Below are 15,829 nucleotides of genomic sequence, written 5' to 3'. Positions count from 1 at the left end.
CCCGCGCAATGCCGCCCTGCCATTGGGTGCTGCGGCAGGGGAGGGGGCGTGGCTATCCCCGGAGGCGCCGGCCCCGCCCCTCCCGCAGCCCCGCGCGTTGTGTGCAGCCTGGGGCTCGGCTCGGGCGGTGCGGGCGGGGAGCGGGGAGCAGCCAGGGCGCCTGCGGGAGGAGCATGAGGCCGCTGCTGGACCTGCTGCTCTTCCTGGCCACGCTGCTCTACTCCTACCTGGAGGCGCTGGTGAAGCTCTTCGTGCCCGTGCGCAGGAAGTCGGTCAGCGGCGAGCTGGTGCTGGTGACGGGCGCCGGGCACGGCGTGGGCAGAGCCACTGCCCTCGAGTTCGCCAAGCGGCGCAGCAGGCTGGTGCTGTGGGACATCAACAAGGTGAGGGCTGCGCTGCTGGCGCGGCCAGGCACGGCCAGGCGCGGCGCGGCCGGCTCCGAGCTCGCCGCCTTTGCAGGGGCTAGCGAGGGGCTGCCGGGCGCTGGCCCCGCACCGCCTGCCTGCCAGGACACGGTCGGGCCCCGCTCGCACCAGGGGCCGCGGGGGTCTGTGCCCGCAGCCCCTCAAGGCAGCAGTACAGGAGCCAGCGCCCTCGCATGAGGGAGCTCAAGGGGGCCGCGGCTGGGGTAGGAGGCGCTGCCCGGGCTGGCAGCAGAGGCAGGCTCGGCGCGGAGCCGGTGGGTGCAGAGCAGCAGCTTCGCTCTCTGCTCGCTGTGCCCTGCCTCTGCTTGCTGCTGTGCGGTGCCGGAGCCGGTGGCTGCCTGCTCGTGCTGAGGGCACCGCTGCGCCCTGCTGCCCGCTGCTCCTGTGGGTAGCTGCCCCTTGCTGGATGCTGGCACAGGCACAATCTCTTTGCCCAGCACAACAGGAGTTGGCGAGAGCAGGGTGGACTTGTCAGAGCAGGCAGAGCGTCATTCAGTAGGGCTGAAGGCAGAGTGGTGTGCAGTGGGTGAGTGGCAGTGCAGCCGTGCACAGGGAAGATTCCTGACACTAGAGGTCAGAAGCAGCACAGGAGATCACCAGACCTAGCAGAAAGAGGTGGGCAGGAGACGGCTGAATGGCATCAAGGACAAACCTTCAGCCTCTGGCTGGTGTGCCAGGGTGCCCCAGCAGCAAGAGGAGGGCAGGGGACAGTGGCACACGTGTGTCTCTCTCTTGTGCCTCTTACAGCACGGCCTGGAGGACACAGCAGAGCAATGCCAGAAGCTGGGAGCCACCGTTCAGACCTTTGTGGTGGACTGCAGCAAAAGAGAGGAGATCTACGGTGCTGCAGAGAAGGTGAGGCAGCAGGGGCACTGCCAAAGGCTTTCCCACACCTGCTTGGTTTTCACCACCTTTGGGGGAAAGCAGAGAGTCTGAGGGCAGTGTGTGGCAGCCCTGAAATCCTGGCAGGATTGGAGGGGAGAAGCGGCAACTCCAGAGCCCCTTTCCTTGCCCTGCCACACGTGGAGCAAGCCTCCTGTCCCCGAGGGAAGCAGCATCCACAGTGGCATTAATTGTCACTCCCTAACTGGGATGTGAGGAGGACTGAGCTGCCTCCTGCTGTGCTCTGTGCCACAGGTGAAGAAGGAGCTTGGGGACGTCTCCATCCTGGTGAACAACGCTGGTGTGATCACGACTGCCGACCTGCTCTCCACCCAGGACCACCAGATCCAGAGGATGTTTGAAGTCAACATTCTTGCTCACATGTGGGTAAGGGCCAGCAGCCTCTGCAGAGCCCTGGGGCTTGGCAGCAGGGCCCAGGAGGCAGATTCAGAGTGGCTGTTGCTGCCAGCAGCAGTGACAGAAGGGCAGGGCGGCTGGCAGCAGGGCTCGGGGTGGGAGGGCTGCAGCTCTTCAGGCCTCCTTGCTGGCAGCAGGGGGGAAGTAGAAGCTGCAGAGTGGAGAGCCTTGTGTTGGACAAGCCAGAGTGAGGCCCTGGCAGTGCTGCTGCCAGCACCTGGCACCCGAAAGGCAGCTCAGCAAGGGTGGGAGAAGCAGCTGCTGCTGGCACTTGGCTGCTTGAAACGTTGCTGTTTGCAAAGCAGGTGCCAGCTGTGCCAGCTGCACGGAGAGCAGGAGCCAGGGTGGCTGTGAGGAGCTGAGGAGCTGTGCAGGTCCCAGCAGGAGCCACAGCATCAGTGGCTGGCTGAAGGGTAGGGGCAGTGTGGAATGTGCCTAAGGAATGCTGCTCTTCTCCTCCCCCCCCCCCACCTGTGCCTGTTGCAGACCACCAGAGCTTTTCTGCCAGCCATGATGGACAACAACCACGGCCACGTTGTGACGGTGGCTTCAGCAGCAGGTCACTTTGTGACTCCCTACATGGTGGCCTATTGGTAAGTGCTGTGTCCATCAGCTCTCTTCACTTCGCTTTCTCATGGTGCCTCCTGCTGCAGCCAGCAGAGAGCAGGCCAAGCGATGCTGCCAGTGGCCGTGGTGCACCCAGAGAGCCGTGCTCAGGAGGAAGGCAGCAGGACAGACTGCGCCTGAGGGTGCCTGCAGCTCCCCACCCATCTGCCTCTTAGTCCTGAGGGAATCAGGAGCACTGCCTGTGTGAAGGAACAGTCCTGGGGCACAGCAGCTGCTGGCAGCTGCTCTTTTCTCTCTCCCTCTCTGCCCCAGGCTGCTGCTTAGCAGAGCAGGGATCCTCCTGGCTTCTCTTCCTTCCAGAGTGGCGCTGCTGGCAGTCTCGGTCCTGTCAAGCAAGCCCCTAGCAAGCAGCTTTGGATCTTGGCTGCAGTGTGGCAGTGGCTGTAGGGTACAGAACTGCTGCTGCCAGCGTGACACAACTTTCCTGTTCTGCTTCAGACCTGGTTAGAAGCTCAGGGAGCATGCAGAGAGAAACCTTGGCACTGCACACTGGCAGCTGGGTGAGCTGCAGCCCTGGGCACAGCAGCTGCTGGCAGAGCAATCCGCCCCTGGCAGCTCTCCTTCTCCAAGCAGTGCACCTTAGTTACCCTTCTGGGAGGGCTCCTGAGGCTCCTCTGCCTGTGCACCACTGAGGTGACTTCTTGTGACAGGCTCCCCCTGTGCCCTGCACGGTTCCTGCCCCAGCAGCAGGCAGTGTCTGCCCCAGCTCTGCTCTCTTGCATTTCTCTCTGCCCTGTCTGCCAGCTGCATCGCTCCTGGGCTTGCCTCCTGGTGGGTGCTGCCTGCTGCAGCGAGCTGCAAGCAGTCTCTCTGCCTCCTCATTCGTGCTTCTGCCCTTGCTGCAGCTCCAGCAAGTTTGCTGCTGTTGGGTTCCACAAGGCCCTGACAGACGAGCTGGCTGTCCTGGGCAAGGATGGCATCAAAACCACCTGCCTGTGCCCGGTCTTTATCAACACTGGCTTTGTCAAAAACCCCCGCACCAGGTAAGGCTGAAAGCTTCCCCTGCCTGCTGCTCGGCCTCAGGGCGCTGCCAGCGTGCCCAGCTTCAGGCCTGGCTGTCCAGCTGGCTGCACACCCAGCTGGCAGCTGGCTGCAGAGAGCCTGCAGCTCCCTCTGCGCTGCCTGGAGCTGTGCAGGTGTGAGGCTGCTGCCTTTCCTCTGCTGCCACCCTGGCTGAGACCTGCCTGCTCTGCTGCCCAGGCTTGGCAAGATCCTGGAGATTGAGGAAGTTGTTGAGGCCCTGATGGAAGGAATCCTGACCAACCAGAAGATGGTTTTTGTTCCACCACAACTAAGCTTTGCTTTACTCTCTGAAATGTAAGTAGCACAAGAACTTAACAGGGGGTGTTGGTAGGGAACCATTCCAGCATGAATTGCCTGAGTGTACAAGCATTGACTGTCTAAAGCCTGATCCCAGATTCACCTTAACTTGATGGATTTTGCAGTCATGGTAGGAGAACATGTGCTCTGGGAGCACAGAGAAACTTTGGAGTGCCAGCTGGGCAGCAGAACTCCCCCCTCATCCCACTGGCCTTTACTTTGCATTATCTTCATTGCCTGTCATCATCATCCTCAGTTATTTGTCACTCCAGATGTGGCACTAAAATGCCTCCTGGAACTAGATGCCTGCAGGAGGGAATTTCAGGTTTGGGACAACCACACAGCTGCAGTGTTTTAGTAGGAGAAGAGCTCAGGAAGTCACCCAACAGTGCCATGATTCTTCTGGTGACAACAGTGGGCACCATCCACAGAAGGACTTTGCTGAGCCCTCTCCTAGGCTCGTGGCAGGGAGACTTCGAGCTGGATGATTTTTAAGGTCTCTTCCAAACCAAACCATGCTGTGGTTTAATTTTGTGCCATGATCTCTTCCAGGTTGTTTCCAGAACGTGCTGTGAATGTTCTGAAGAAGCTGACTGATGCCAAGTTTGATGCAGTTGTTGGGCAGAGAAGCACCCAGTGAAACCTGATTCTCATTTCCCAGTGGCACCAGTGAAAAGAGAAGGTGTGCTGAGCGTCCTGCAGCTCCTTTGGCTCACAGCAGCACCCAGAGAGCTGCTCCCAGGCCCCCATTTCCAAGCACTCCCAAGGGTTTATCCCCCAGCTGCAGCAGGGCCAAGCCTGCAGCCCGTGGGGTGTTGCCAGGGCAAAGCTGCAGCTCTGGAGGTCCAAAGGGCTGCTCTGGCTGCACTCATACCAGCTGTGGTGCTGAGGTAGTCAGGAGCTGCTGCAGAGCTCCTCTTTGGGACTGCACAGCTGCCTCCTTGAGTGCAGAGGGATGGCCTGAGAATGGTCTAGGCTCATCCCTCAGCAAAGATGCCTTGCAAGAAACAGTTTTGGTGGCCTCTTTCCCCTCAGTTTGCCTTTTTAACTCTAACAATGTCTGCTTTAGTGAACACTCAGATTTATGTGCTTTGGTAGTGAGCACCTGCAATGCTGCAGGCTTGTGTTGGATGTAACCCCTGGTGCCACGGATGATCTGCTGTGCACTGGCACCACCAACACTCCTCTGTCCCAATAAATGCAGTTTTCTAACCCAAAGCTGTCTCTCCACAGTGGAAGTGGTATCCAGCCTCCAGCAAGGATGGCAGAGCAGGTGGCACAGCAGGGAGAGCGTCAGCCAGAGGCTGCAGAGCACCAGGCCAGGCTGCAGGCATGAGGCAGGTCTCCAGTGCCACCAGGAAGCCACAGCAGGAGCAGTGAGGTACAGGACCAGGCAGGGCTCACCAACAGTGCAGCCACACAAGGGCTGCAGCCAAGCCAGGCTGAACTGGGGGTGCTGGGGCAGGGGGGGCAGGGGGGAAGGCTTCCCATGAGCCTTCCCACGGCTCCTAAGCACAGCCCAGCAGCCTGCTGTGGCGGGACACATCCCGAGCAGGAGGTGAAAGCCCCAGAGGGCTTTGGCCTGTGGCACAAGAGAGCAGCAGCTGATGGAACACAGGTCAGAGTCCTCTTCAGGGCAGAGCTGAGCTTTCCACCTCCTTGCACAACTCCTGCCTGCAGCAGGCACTTGCTGGCTCACAGCCACCCAGGGAGGCCTCAACACGCTGCCACCTTTGGTGCAGCTGGCAAGGGGAGGCTTCCAGTGGGGTCCATCCCACTCACCTCAGCATTCCTCCTTCTTCTGCCAGCTGGGGTGCTTCAGCAGTGGGAGAGCCCTCCTCACGCAGCTGCTTCTGCTCTGGGGTGCTGGCAGCACAAATGCTTGCTGCAAGTGCTGATGGCACCAAAATAGTTTCTTTTTTGCTCATGTAACATTCCTGTAACAGGCCTTCAACAGCCTTGCTGAATAAGGGAGGAGCAACTGACATCGTCTGCCTGGACTTGTGCAGAGCATTCAACACTGTCCTGCGTGACATCCTTCTCCCTGCTTTGGAGAGCCGTGGATTGGAGAGATGGAGCACTGGGTGGATAAGGAATTGGCTGGATGGTCACACTCAAAGAGTTGCAGTCAACAGGCCTATGTCCAAGCAGAGACCAATGAGCTGCCCCCCAGAGGCAACAGCACCACAGAGACCCTGCCCAGTGCCCCACAGTGGGATGGCAACAAGGACAGGAAAGGGAAGGAGAAGTTGTGGGCTGAGACAAAAACAGCTAAGTGAATAATAAAGGGCAGAAATGGAGATGGATGTAGGAAAAAGAAAGGGAAAAGTAAAGCCCGAGGACAGAGGACTGATGCCCAACGCAGTGGCAGCCGCTGACGGCCGCGCAGCCAGGCTCCCGGCAGCGATCTGTGTTAGCCCGGGCAGCCCCCGCAGCTCCTGCGCTGCTCTGGGAGCGCTGCGCGATGGACTGGCCGCGGCTGCTCCAGGGCAGCTTTCCTGGCCGTGCTCGCAGCTCTGCCGGCAGCCCCCCGGCAGCTCCCCTCCACCGCTGCCCGGCGGAGGTCACGAAGCGGTCGGCTCCCCGCCCGGCCCCGGCGGTGTGGGTCCCGCCTCTCGCAGGGGCCCGGCGCCGGGTGGGGCGCGGCCGGGGCGGCTCTGCCGGGCACGGCCCTGGGGCTGGCCGGAGCGGCGCCTGGCGGCGCAGATCAGCGGGACAGCCTGCGGGAGGAGCATGAGGCCGCTGCTGGACCTGCTGCTCTTCCTGGCCACGCTGCTCTACTCCTACCTGGAGGCGCTGGTGAAGCTCTTCGTGCCCGTGCGCAGGAAGTCGGTCAGCGGCGAGCTGGTGCTGGTGACGGGCGCCGGGCACGGCGTGGGCAGAGCCACTGCCCTCGAGTTCGCCAAGCGGCGCAGCAGGCTGGTGCTGTGGGACATCAACAAGGTGAGGGCTGCGCTGCTGGCGCGGCCAGGCACGGCCAGGCGCGGCGCGGCCGGCTCCGAGCTCGCCGCCTTTGCAGGGGCTAGCGAGGGGCTGCCGGGCGCTGGCCCCGCACCGCCTGCCTGCCAGGAGACGGTCGGGCCCCGCTCGCACCAGGGGCCGCGGGGGTCTGTGCCCGCAGCCCTTCGCTGGGGGGCGCTCAGGGCAGCAGCGCCGCAGCCAGAGGGAGCGCAGGGGGCCGCGGCTGGGGTAGGAGGCGCTGCCCGGGCTGGCAGCAGAGGCAGGCTCGGCGCGGAGCCGGTGGGTGCAGAGCAGCAGCTTCGCTCTCTGCTCGCTGTGCCCTGCCTCAGCTGCTGCTGTGCGGTGCCGGAGCCGGTGGCTGCCTGCTCGTGCTGAGAGCACCGCTGCGCCCTGCTGGCCGAGCCCTGTGTAGGGCTGGCAGGGGCACAGCTCTGCCCTCCCAGTGTGGAAAAGATGCTGCCCGGTGCGGTATTGTCCCTGTCCCCTGACCTGGAGGTAGAGGAATAAATGGTAGCAAACGAGCCCTGGCTTTGGTGCTGGGAAGTGCCTTGTGCGGGTGAGTGCAAGCTGGCACCGCACACCACGCCAGAGCAGCTGGGGGGGGGCTCGAAGGCTTTAGGAGTGCACTGCCCCAATCCAGCTACCCTGCGCTGGCCTCCTCGCTGGGGGCCTGCAGCCTTCAGCAGCGGCTGGAGTGAGTGGAGCTGCCCAGTCACCACCCCAAACACATGCACAGCTTCTGCCCAGTGCTGAGCTGCCCCATGCCACTTGAGAATCAGGGCTTTTCACTGCACAAGTGCCCGCTGGCACGGCCTTCTGGCACCTGGGGACAAGGCTGCAGCGACGTCAGCTCTGCCCTCACTCAGTGTGTCGATGTGACACGAGGGAGCCTCTCTGTGTGTAGTTGCTGTTCTCCTGAGGAGTGTCTCCATGGAGCACTCTGGAGCTCAGCTCCCTGCTCGCACCCAGCTGCTGAATGCAGGAGTGCCCACAGACGCTCTTCATATCTTGGCTGCCAGCAGGATTGGTGTTTGCAGCGCTCTGCTTAGAGCCAGGGTCGCTGCCAGCTGAGCTGGGGCAGCCTCCCGGTGTCCCCTCCCTGCAGCCCAGCTCTGTCTGCATTGCCAAGGCCAACTGCTTCTGGCTGCCACCTTCCCCTTCTGGCAGCCACTCTGGGCATCCTAAAGGTGAGGCTGGAACCTCTGCCCTGCACGGACATGGCTGCGGCTCTTTGCCTGGGCAGCCAGGAGCTGTTTCTGGCCTTGGCTATGCTGAATTGCATCAAGGACAAACCTTCAGCCTCTGGCTGGTGTGCCAGGGTGCCCCAGCAGCAAGAGGAGGGCAGGGGACAGTGGCACACGTGTGTCTCTCTCTTGTGCCTCTTGCAGCACGGCCTGGAGGACACAGCAGAGCAATGCCAGGAGCTGGGAGCCACCGTTCAGACCTTTGTGGTGGACTGCAGCAAAAGGGAGGAGATCTACGGTGCTGCAGAGAAGGTGAGGCAGCAGGGGCACTGCCAAAGGCTTTCCCACACCTGCTTGGTTTTCACCACCTTTGGGGGAAAGCAGAGAGTCTGAGGGCAGTGTGTGGCAGCCCTGAAATCCTGGCAGGATTGGAGGGGAAAAGCGGCAGCTCCAGAGCCCCTTTCCTGGCCCTGCCACACGTGGAGCAAGCATCCTGTCCCCGAGGGAAGCAGCATCCACAGTGGCATTAATTGTCACTCCCTAACTGGGATGTGAGGAGGACTGAGCTGCCTCCTGCTGTGCTCTGTGCCACAGGTGAAGAAGGAGCTTGGGGACGTCTCCATCCTGGTGAACAACGCTGGTGTGATCACGACTGCCGACCTGCTCTCCACCCAGGACCACCAGATCCAGAGGATGTTTGAAGTCAACATTCTTGCTCACATGTGGGTAAGGGCCAGCAGCCTCTGCAGAGCCCTGGGGCTTGGCAGCAGGGCCCAGGAGGCAGATTCAGAGTGGCTGTTGCTGCCAGCAGCAGTGACAGAAGGGCAGGGCGGCTGGCAGCAGGGCTCGGGGTGGGAGGGCTGCAGCTCTTCAGGCCTCCTTGCTGGCAGCAGGGGGAAGTAGAAGCTGCAGAGTGGAGAGCCTTGTGTTGGACGAGCCAGAGTGAGGCCCTGGCAGTGCTGCTGCCAGCACCTGGCACCTGAAAGGCAGCTCAGCAAGGGTGGGAGAAGCAGCTGCTGCTGGCACTTGGCTGCTTGAAACGTTGCTGTTTGCAAAGCAGGTGCCAGCTGTGCCAGCTGCACGGAGAGCAGGAGCCAGGGTGGCTGTGAGAAGCTGAGGAGCTGTGCAGGTCCCAGCAGGAGCCACAGCATCAGTGGCTGGCTGAAGGGTAGGGGCAGTGTGGAATGTGCCTAAGGAGCGCTGCTCTTCTCCTCCCCCCCCCCACCTGTGCCTGTTGCAGACCACCAGAGCTTTTCTGCCAGCCATGATGGACAACAACCACGGCCACGTTGTGACGGTGGCTTCAGCAGCAGGTCACTTTGTGACTCCCTACATGGTGGCCTATTGGTAAGTGCTGAGTCCATCAGCTCTCTTCACTTTGCTTTCTCATGGTGCCTCCTGCTGCAGCCAGCAGAGAGCAGGCCAAGCGATGCTGCCAGTGGCTGTAGGGTACAGAACTGCTGCTGCCAGCGTGACACAACTTTCCTGTTCTGCTTCAGACCTGGTTAGAAGCTCAGGGAGCATGCAAAGAGAAACCTTGGCACTGCACACTGGCAGCTGGGTGAGCTGCAGCCCTGGGCACAGCAGCTGCTGGCAGAGCAATCCGCCCCTGGCAGCTCTCCTTCTCCAAGCAGTGCACCTTAGTTACCCTTGTGGGAGGGCTCCTGAGGCTCCCCTGCCTGTGCAGCACTGAGGTGACTTCTTGTGACAGGCTCCCCCTGTGCCCTGCACGGTTCCTGCCCCAGCAGCAGGCAGTGTCTGCCCCAGCTCTGCTCTCTTGCATTGCTCTCTGCCCTGTCTGCCAGCTGCATCGCTCCTGGGCTTGCCTCCTGGTGGGTGCTGCCTGCTGCAGCGAGCTGCAAGCAGTCTCTCTGCCTCCTCATTTGTGCTTCTGCCCTTGCTGCAGCTCCAGCAAGTTTGCTGCTGTTGGGTTCCACAAGGCCCTGACAGACGAGCTGGCTGTCCTGGGCAAGGATGGCATCAAAACCACCTGCCTGTGCCCGGTCTTTATCAACACTGGCTTTGTCAAAAACCCCCGCACCAGGTAAGGCTGAAAGCTTCCCCTGCCTGCTGCTCGGCCTCAGGGCGCTGCCAGCGTGCCCAGCTTCAGGCCTGGCTGTCCAGCTGGCTGCACACCCAGCTGGCAGCTGGCTGCAGAGAGCCTGCAGCTCCCTCTGCGCTGCCTGGAGCTGTGCAGGTGTGAGGCTGCTGCCTTTCTTCTGCTGCCACCCTGGCTGAGACCTGCCTGCTCTGCTGCCCAGGCTTGGCAAGATCCTGGAGATAGAGGAAGTTGTTGAGGCCCTGATGGAAGGAATCCTGACCAACCAGAAGATGGTTTTTGTTCCATCTGCTCAACGTGTTGCTTTGCTCTTTGAAAGGTAAGGACACACATAGACAAAAAGCCCAAACAGGCATCCCCACGTTTGGATGGTGATAAAACCTCTGGATGTGCAGCCCTCCAATTTGTAACCTCTGATTCACTGTTAAGTCTTGATTTGGAGCACCTCAGAAGGTCACCCAACAGTGCCATGGTTCTTGCTTATGACAACAGCAGGCATCACCCACAGAAGGATTTTGAGCCCTCTCATAGTTCCCTGTGATCCACTTTTCTGCAGCAAACTGTTCCCAGCAGAGAACTCAACTGCTCTGGAGGCTGATAGGGATGGAGGGGGAAAACAGTAGACCACTTTTTCTTCACAGGTCACCTTTTCCATTTGCCTGCTAGCAGCACTTTCACTGAACCTGCAGCCTCAGCCCAGTTCCAGGCGCAGCTGAGGACCTGCTGCTTATGAGTCTTTGTGTCTTCAGGTCAATACCAAGCACTGAAGACACAAAGGCTAAGAAAGTTGCCTCAAAAAGGTCTCCACTGCTTCTGTCTGCCACATAAAGCAAGATCTGTCCTCTCCCATATCTCTAATGCCAGTGTGGCTGCTCTGCTGAGGAGGTGTTTTCATCAGAGCTCAGCTTCCAGCTCTGGAATTCACACCAGAACAACTCTGTTTGCTTTTCAGTTCACCTCTGCTGTATTCCATGAAACATTACACAATTTCTTGTTTGGAAAGCCAGCAAACTTAGGTCTAACCCTGAATCTGATTTTGTGGGGAGGTGTAAAGTGTTTGGGTTGATCTCTTTTTCTCCCAAGAACTCGTCAGAGCAACCAGATAAGGTTTTGAAAACAAAGAGAAAGCAAATACCTGCTGCTGCTCCCACACCACCTCCTCCTTCACCTGCTGTGTCCCTTTTTTTTTTCTCCTGTCATTTCAGTTTCTCATCCCCATATTTAATTCCCTGCCATGATCTCTTCCAGGTTGTTTCCAGAACGTGCCTTGAATTTTCTGAAGAAGCTGACTGACGTTGAGTTTGATGCAGTTATTGGGCAGAGAAGCACCCAGTGAAACCTGATTCTCATTTCCCAGTGGCACCAGTGAAAAGAGAAGGTGTGCTGAGCGTCCTGCAGCTCCTTTGGCTCACAGCAGCACCCAGAGAGCTGCTCCCAGGCCCCCATTTCCAAGCATCCCCCAAGGGTTTATCCCCCAGCTGCAGCAGGGCCAAGCCTGCAGCCCGTGGGGTGTTGCCAGGGCAAAGCTGCAGCTCTGGAGGTCCAAAGGGCTGCTCTGGCTGCACTCACATCAGCTGTGGTGCTGAGGCAGTCAGGAGCTGCTGCAGAGCTCCTCTTTGGGACTGCACAGCTGCCTGCTTGAGTGCAGAGGGATGGCCTGAGAATGGTCTGGGCTCATCCCTCAGCAAAGATGCCTTGCAAGAAGCAGTTTTGGTGGCCTCTTTCCCCTCAGTTTGCCTTTTTACGTCTAGAAATGCTTTAATGCACACTGAATTTGCTTTGTGTGAGTACCTGCAATGCTGCAGCCTCTGATCTAATGTGATCCCTGGTGCCATGGATGATCAGTTTTGCACTGGCACCATCAACGTGCCTTACTAAGAATAAATGCAGATTTTATAACCCAAAGCTGTCTGACAGCAGTGAAAGTGGTAAAGCAGGACCCAGAGGTGCATCTGAAGTGGGTGACCAAGTCTCACACACACCCTCCCTGTTCGTTTCTCACTGCCAGACACCTTTGAAAGGTCCTTTGGGGAATACAGTGCAGTGTTCCTTTACAAACTCCTGGGTGGCTTCCTGCATGCTGGAGAATGGACTTTATTCCATGAGAGTGCAGACCAAGCTGGTTGCTCCTTGCCTTAACAAGGTAAATAGTCCAAGGTAATGCAAATTCTGCTGTCTCTTTGCTTCAGCATTCACATTAGACTCCTGTCAGAAGAGCAGGGTTGTGCTGAGCCAGGAGAGCCTTTAAGTTTAGATGTCTACAGGGCTGCTGCACCTCTGTGCAACCCAAGAGAAGGCTTGAACTGCCAGCTCCTGAATATGTCTTCATTCTGACTAATGAACACAGTCATCACACCCAGGTGAGCACCAGACAACACCTTTCTCCACACTGCCTCTGCTCCGCCTGCTCAAACACTCGTGCAGCAGGCTGGGGGGTTCTGTGATGCACTCTGAGGGCCAGGGTGTGTTGTACCCTGGCTGGCCAGAGAAGTTGCTGTCTAGAGGAGATTCCTCTAGGATCCTGGGCTCATCCTTCCAAATGCAGTGGAACAGCAGAGCAGAGATTCTTGGTAGGAGCAGGCACTGCACGGGTGGGGCACTGCACCCTAAGCTCCCAGCAAGGATGGCAGAGCAGGTGGCACAGCAGGGAGAGCGTCAGCCAGAGGCTGCAGAGCACCAGGCCAGGCTGCAGGCATGAGGCAGGTCTCCAGTGCCACCAGGAAGCCACAGCAGGAGCAGTGAGGTACAGGACCAGGCAGGGCTCACCAACAGTGCAGCCACACAAGGGCTGCAGCCAAGCCAGGCTGAACTGGGGGTGCTGGGGCAGGGGGGGCAGGGGGGAAGGCTTCCAATGAGCCTTCCCACGGCTCCTAAGCACAGCCCAGCAGCCTGCTGTGGCGGGACACATCCCGAGCAGGAGGTGAAAGCCCCAGAGGGCTTTGGCCTGTGGCACAAGAGAGCAGCAGCTGATGGAACACAGGTCAGAGTCCTCTTCAGGGCAGAGCTGAGCTTTCCACCTCCTTGCACAACTCCTGCCTGCAGCAGGCACTTGCTGGCTCACAGCCACCCAGGGAGGCCTCAACACGCTGCCACCTTTGGTGCAGCTGGCAAGGGGGAGGCTTCCAGTGGGGTCCATCCCACTCACCTCAGCATTCCTCCTTCTTCTGCCAGCTGGGGTGCTTCAGCAGTGGGAGAGCCCTCCTCACGCAGCTGCTTCTGCTCTGGGGTGCTGGCAGCACAAATGCTTGCTGCAAGTGCTGATGGCAGCAGAATGATCTTCCTTTTTCTTATGCAACACATTAAGGGAGTGTCAGAGCCTGAGCTTGGGAACTTCTGCTCCCCAGGGAAAGCTTCCTGTAGCTGAGAAAGAAAAGGAGAGAATAGGGTTGCAAACTTCAGGCGGGGTTTAAAGGTAAGGGCCAAGTAAATTGGGTGAGATGTAGGTCAGGGTTAAGAGTGAAGACCTCTGAACCCCAAAACATTTGAGAGCTTCATGCTTTGAGTCTTGCAGGGTAAAGGAGGTCAATTTGCAAGCACAGTTCAGGGTGTTCTTTCATCAGTCTGTTCTCCCTGTTTCAGAGGCATCCCACAAATCCCACAACAGTGATTTCATGTCATGTCTACTCTAACAGTTCTGTGCTTTGTGCTGCTCCTGGCTGTTTGGGGTTGTTTTAGCTACAGACTCAGCTCTTGCTAAGGACAGACCTGTCCCAGCTGAGAGCTACCATGCCTGAAACTGCAAATCTGCTCAGCATAAACAAGCAGACACCAAATGAAGCCTTTAAGCCCTTATCTCCTGAACACCAATGACAGAACTGCATCATCCAGCCCCACCAGATCTCTTTCTGGCTACAACAGGCAAATGAAGCCTATCCCAACATCTGGCCATTATGGGTGTCTGCAGGCAAGCTTCATAAAGCCAGCCACAGCAAGTGCCCTTTGAGGAGCATTCCCTCACACCCTGGCTTCCACTCCTTATCAGACTGTGCTTTGCCTTCCTCTGAGGTGTTTTGGATGCTTCTCTGCCTTCCATGCTCCTTCCATCTTGGCCACAGCACTGAGGAGCCTCACGCCAGGATGATGACAGCCTCCTGAGATGTGCAATTAGGCTCTGGCCCAAATGTCACTGTGCTAATTAACGGCAGAGAGAAGCTCCAAAAGCAAAGAGGGAAGTGCTTGGCTCTAGACCTCTCAGCTGGAGTCAGCCCAGGCTCCTGCAGACAAGAAGAGTAAGGCTGTGGCTAAAGCAGCAGGATGCTGGGCAGCTTCCTTCTCAGCTCTGGCAGCTGCTTTTCCTTTCAGAAAGCACAGGAGCAGGAGGATCCCAAAGGGATTTTATGTACCAGGGGCACTATTGCCTGAGCTGCTGCACCCAGCATGCAGAGAGAATGGGTTGGGTTGGAAGGGACCTTAAAGATCAGCTCCTCTGTGGGGACAGGCTGGGAGAGTTGGGGCTGTTCAGCATAGAGAAGGCTACAGGGAGACCTTAGAGCCTGCCAGTACCTGAAGGGGCTACAGTAGAACTGGGGAGGGACTTCTGACATGGGCTGCCAGTGCCAGGATGAGAGACAATGGCTGTGAGATGGAAGAGGGGAGACTGAGACTGGAGATGAGGAAGAAGTTCTTCAGTATTAGGGTGGCTGAAACAGGTTGCCTGGAGAGGTTGTGGATGTCCCCTCCCTGGAGGTGTTCAAGGCCAATTTGAATGAGGCCCTGAGCACCCAAATCCAGTTAAGAGATGTCCCAGCCTGTGTGTGGGGGGTTGGAGTAGATGATTGCTGAGGTCCCTTCCAACCTGACCCATTCTGTGATTCTATGATTTACAGCAAGCAATATGGGACAGAAAAGATTAAATGTAAATTCACAGAATCAGGCAGGGTTGGAAGGGACCACAAGGAGCAGACAGTTCCAAGCCCCCTGCCATGCCCAGGGACACCCTACCCTAGAGCAGGCTGCACACAGCCTCAGCCAGCCTGGCCTTAAACACCTCCAGCCATGGGGCCTCAACCACCTCCCTGGGCAACCCATTCCAGCCTCTCGCCACTCTCCTGCTCAACAACTTCCTCCTCACATCCACTCTGACTCTCCCCACCTCCAGCTTTGCTCCATTCCCCCTAGTCCTGGCACTCCCTGAGAGCCTAAAAAGTCCCTCCCCAGCTTTTTTGTAGCCCCCTGGAAGGCCACAAGAAGGTCACCTGGGAGCCTCCTCTGCTGCAGCCTGCACAGCCCCAACTCTTTCAGTCTGTGCTCACAGCAGAGCTGCTGCAGCCTCTGAGCATCCTTCTGGACCTTCTCTGGACACACTCCAGCATCTCCACATCCCTCTTGTCCCAGGGGCTCCAGAACTGGATGCAGCAGAGCAGAGTAGAAGGGGGAGAATCACCTCCTTCGCCCTGCTGGCCAGATTTCTCCTGCTGCAGCCCAGTCTCTGGTTGCCCCTCTGGGCTGCAAGTGCAGTCCTTGGTTAGTTCCTTAGAAGTACTCTTTTAGGTCACTGAGAAGCACCATGAGAGTGCCACAGAACTGTTTGGGTTGGAAAAGGCCTCTGAGATCACAGAGCTAACCAGGCTGGAAAAAAAAAGGCCTTTCAGATCTCAGCAAGCCTGTGAGCAAAGTAGACATCACCATTGTTCCCCTCCCACAGCCTACCATCTAATTTCTCTCCTTAGCCTCAAACCAGCACACCGACCTCCAGCTGTCACCTTCAGATAAGCACAGATTGGGAACACACCTTCCTGCTTCCTAGCAGAACTGTTTGGTGCTCAGGGGGGAAAAAAGGAAATCCTAGAATTATTCTGCAGAGCTCCAGAGATGGATTTGGCATGCAGCAGCCCAGCCTGAGGCTGGGAACTAGGCAGGGCTGGGCTGGCTGGGAGGCTGAGGGCACTCTCTGCTGGCTGCTTCACTCTGCTTGCTTTGCTTCACTCGGCACAGGCTTCCCTGCTTCCCAGGGC

General features: G+C 58.5%; 2 protein-coding genes across 3 annotated transcripts; both read left to right on the top strand.

The window, feature by feature from the left end:
• The first annotated feature begins 134 nt into the window (after positions 1–134).
• On the top strand, positions 135–5,971 carry HSD17B11 (hydroxysteroid 17-beta dehydrogenase 11). 2 transcript variants are annotated; one of them, XR_010303627.1, is made up of 9 exons: positions 135–383; positions 1,173–1,280; positions 1,563–1,694; positions 2,211–2,317; positions 3,197–3,334; positions 3,552–3,668; positions 4,224–4,353; positions 4,905–5,052; positions 5,618–5,971. XR_010303627.1 is itself a non-coding variant. In XM_064149556.1 (7 exons), the coding sequence occupies exons 1-7, from the start codon at positions 174–176 to the stop codon at positions 4,309–4,311; spliced, it is 900 nt and encodes a 299-aa protein (XP_064005626.1). In that variant the 5' UTR covers positions 135–173; the 3' UTR covers positions 4,312–4,889. The 2 variants fall into 2 exon arrangements, 1 of the variants encoding a protein (XP_064005626.1); XM_064149556.1 differs by lacking the exons at positions 4,905–5,052; positions 5,618–5,971 and having other exon boundaries at positions 4,224–4,889.
• Positions 5,972–6,307: 336 nt separating this feature from the next.
• LOC135178589 (estradiol 17-beta-dehydrogenase 11-like) lies at positions 6,308–11,780 on the top strand. The gene is made up of 7 exons (XM_064149553.1): positions 6,308–6,614; positions 8,021–8,128; positions 8,411–8,542; positions 9,057–9,163; positions 9,723–9,860; positions 10,078–10,194; positions 11,124–11,780. The coding sequence occupies exons 1-7, from the start codon at positions 6,405–6,407 to the stop codon at positions 11,209–11,211; spliced, it is 900 nt and encodes a 299-aa protein (XP_064005623.1). The 5' UTR covers positions 6,308–6,404; the 3' UTR covers positions 11,212–11,780.
• Positions 11,781–15,829: the final 4,049 nt, after the last annotated feature.

Source organism: Pogoniulus pusillus, chromosome 10 (genome assembly GCF_015220805.1).
Source record: "Pogoniulus pusillus isolate bPogPus1 chromosome 10, bPogPus1.pri, whole genome shotgun sequence".
Taxonomy (NCBI): Eukaryota; Metazoa; Chordata; class Aves; order Piciformes; family Lybiidae; genus Pogoniulus; species Pogoniulus pusillus.
The sequence above is the reverse complement of the archived record's forward strand: the minus strand, read 5'-3'. Positions and strand labels throughout refer to the sequence as shown.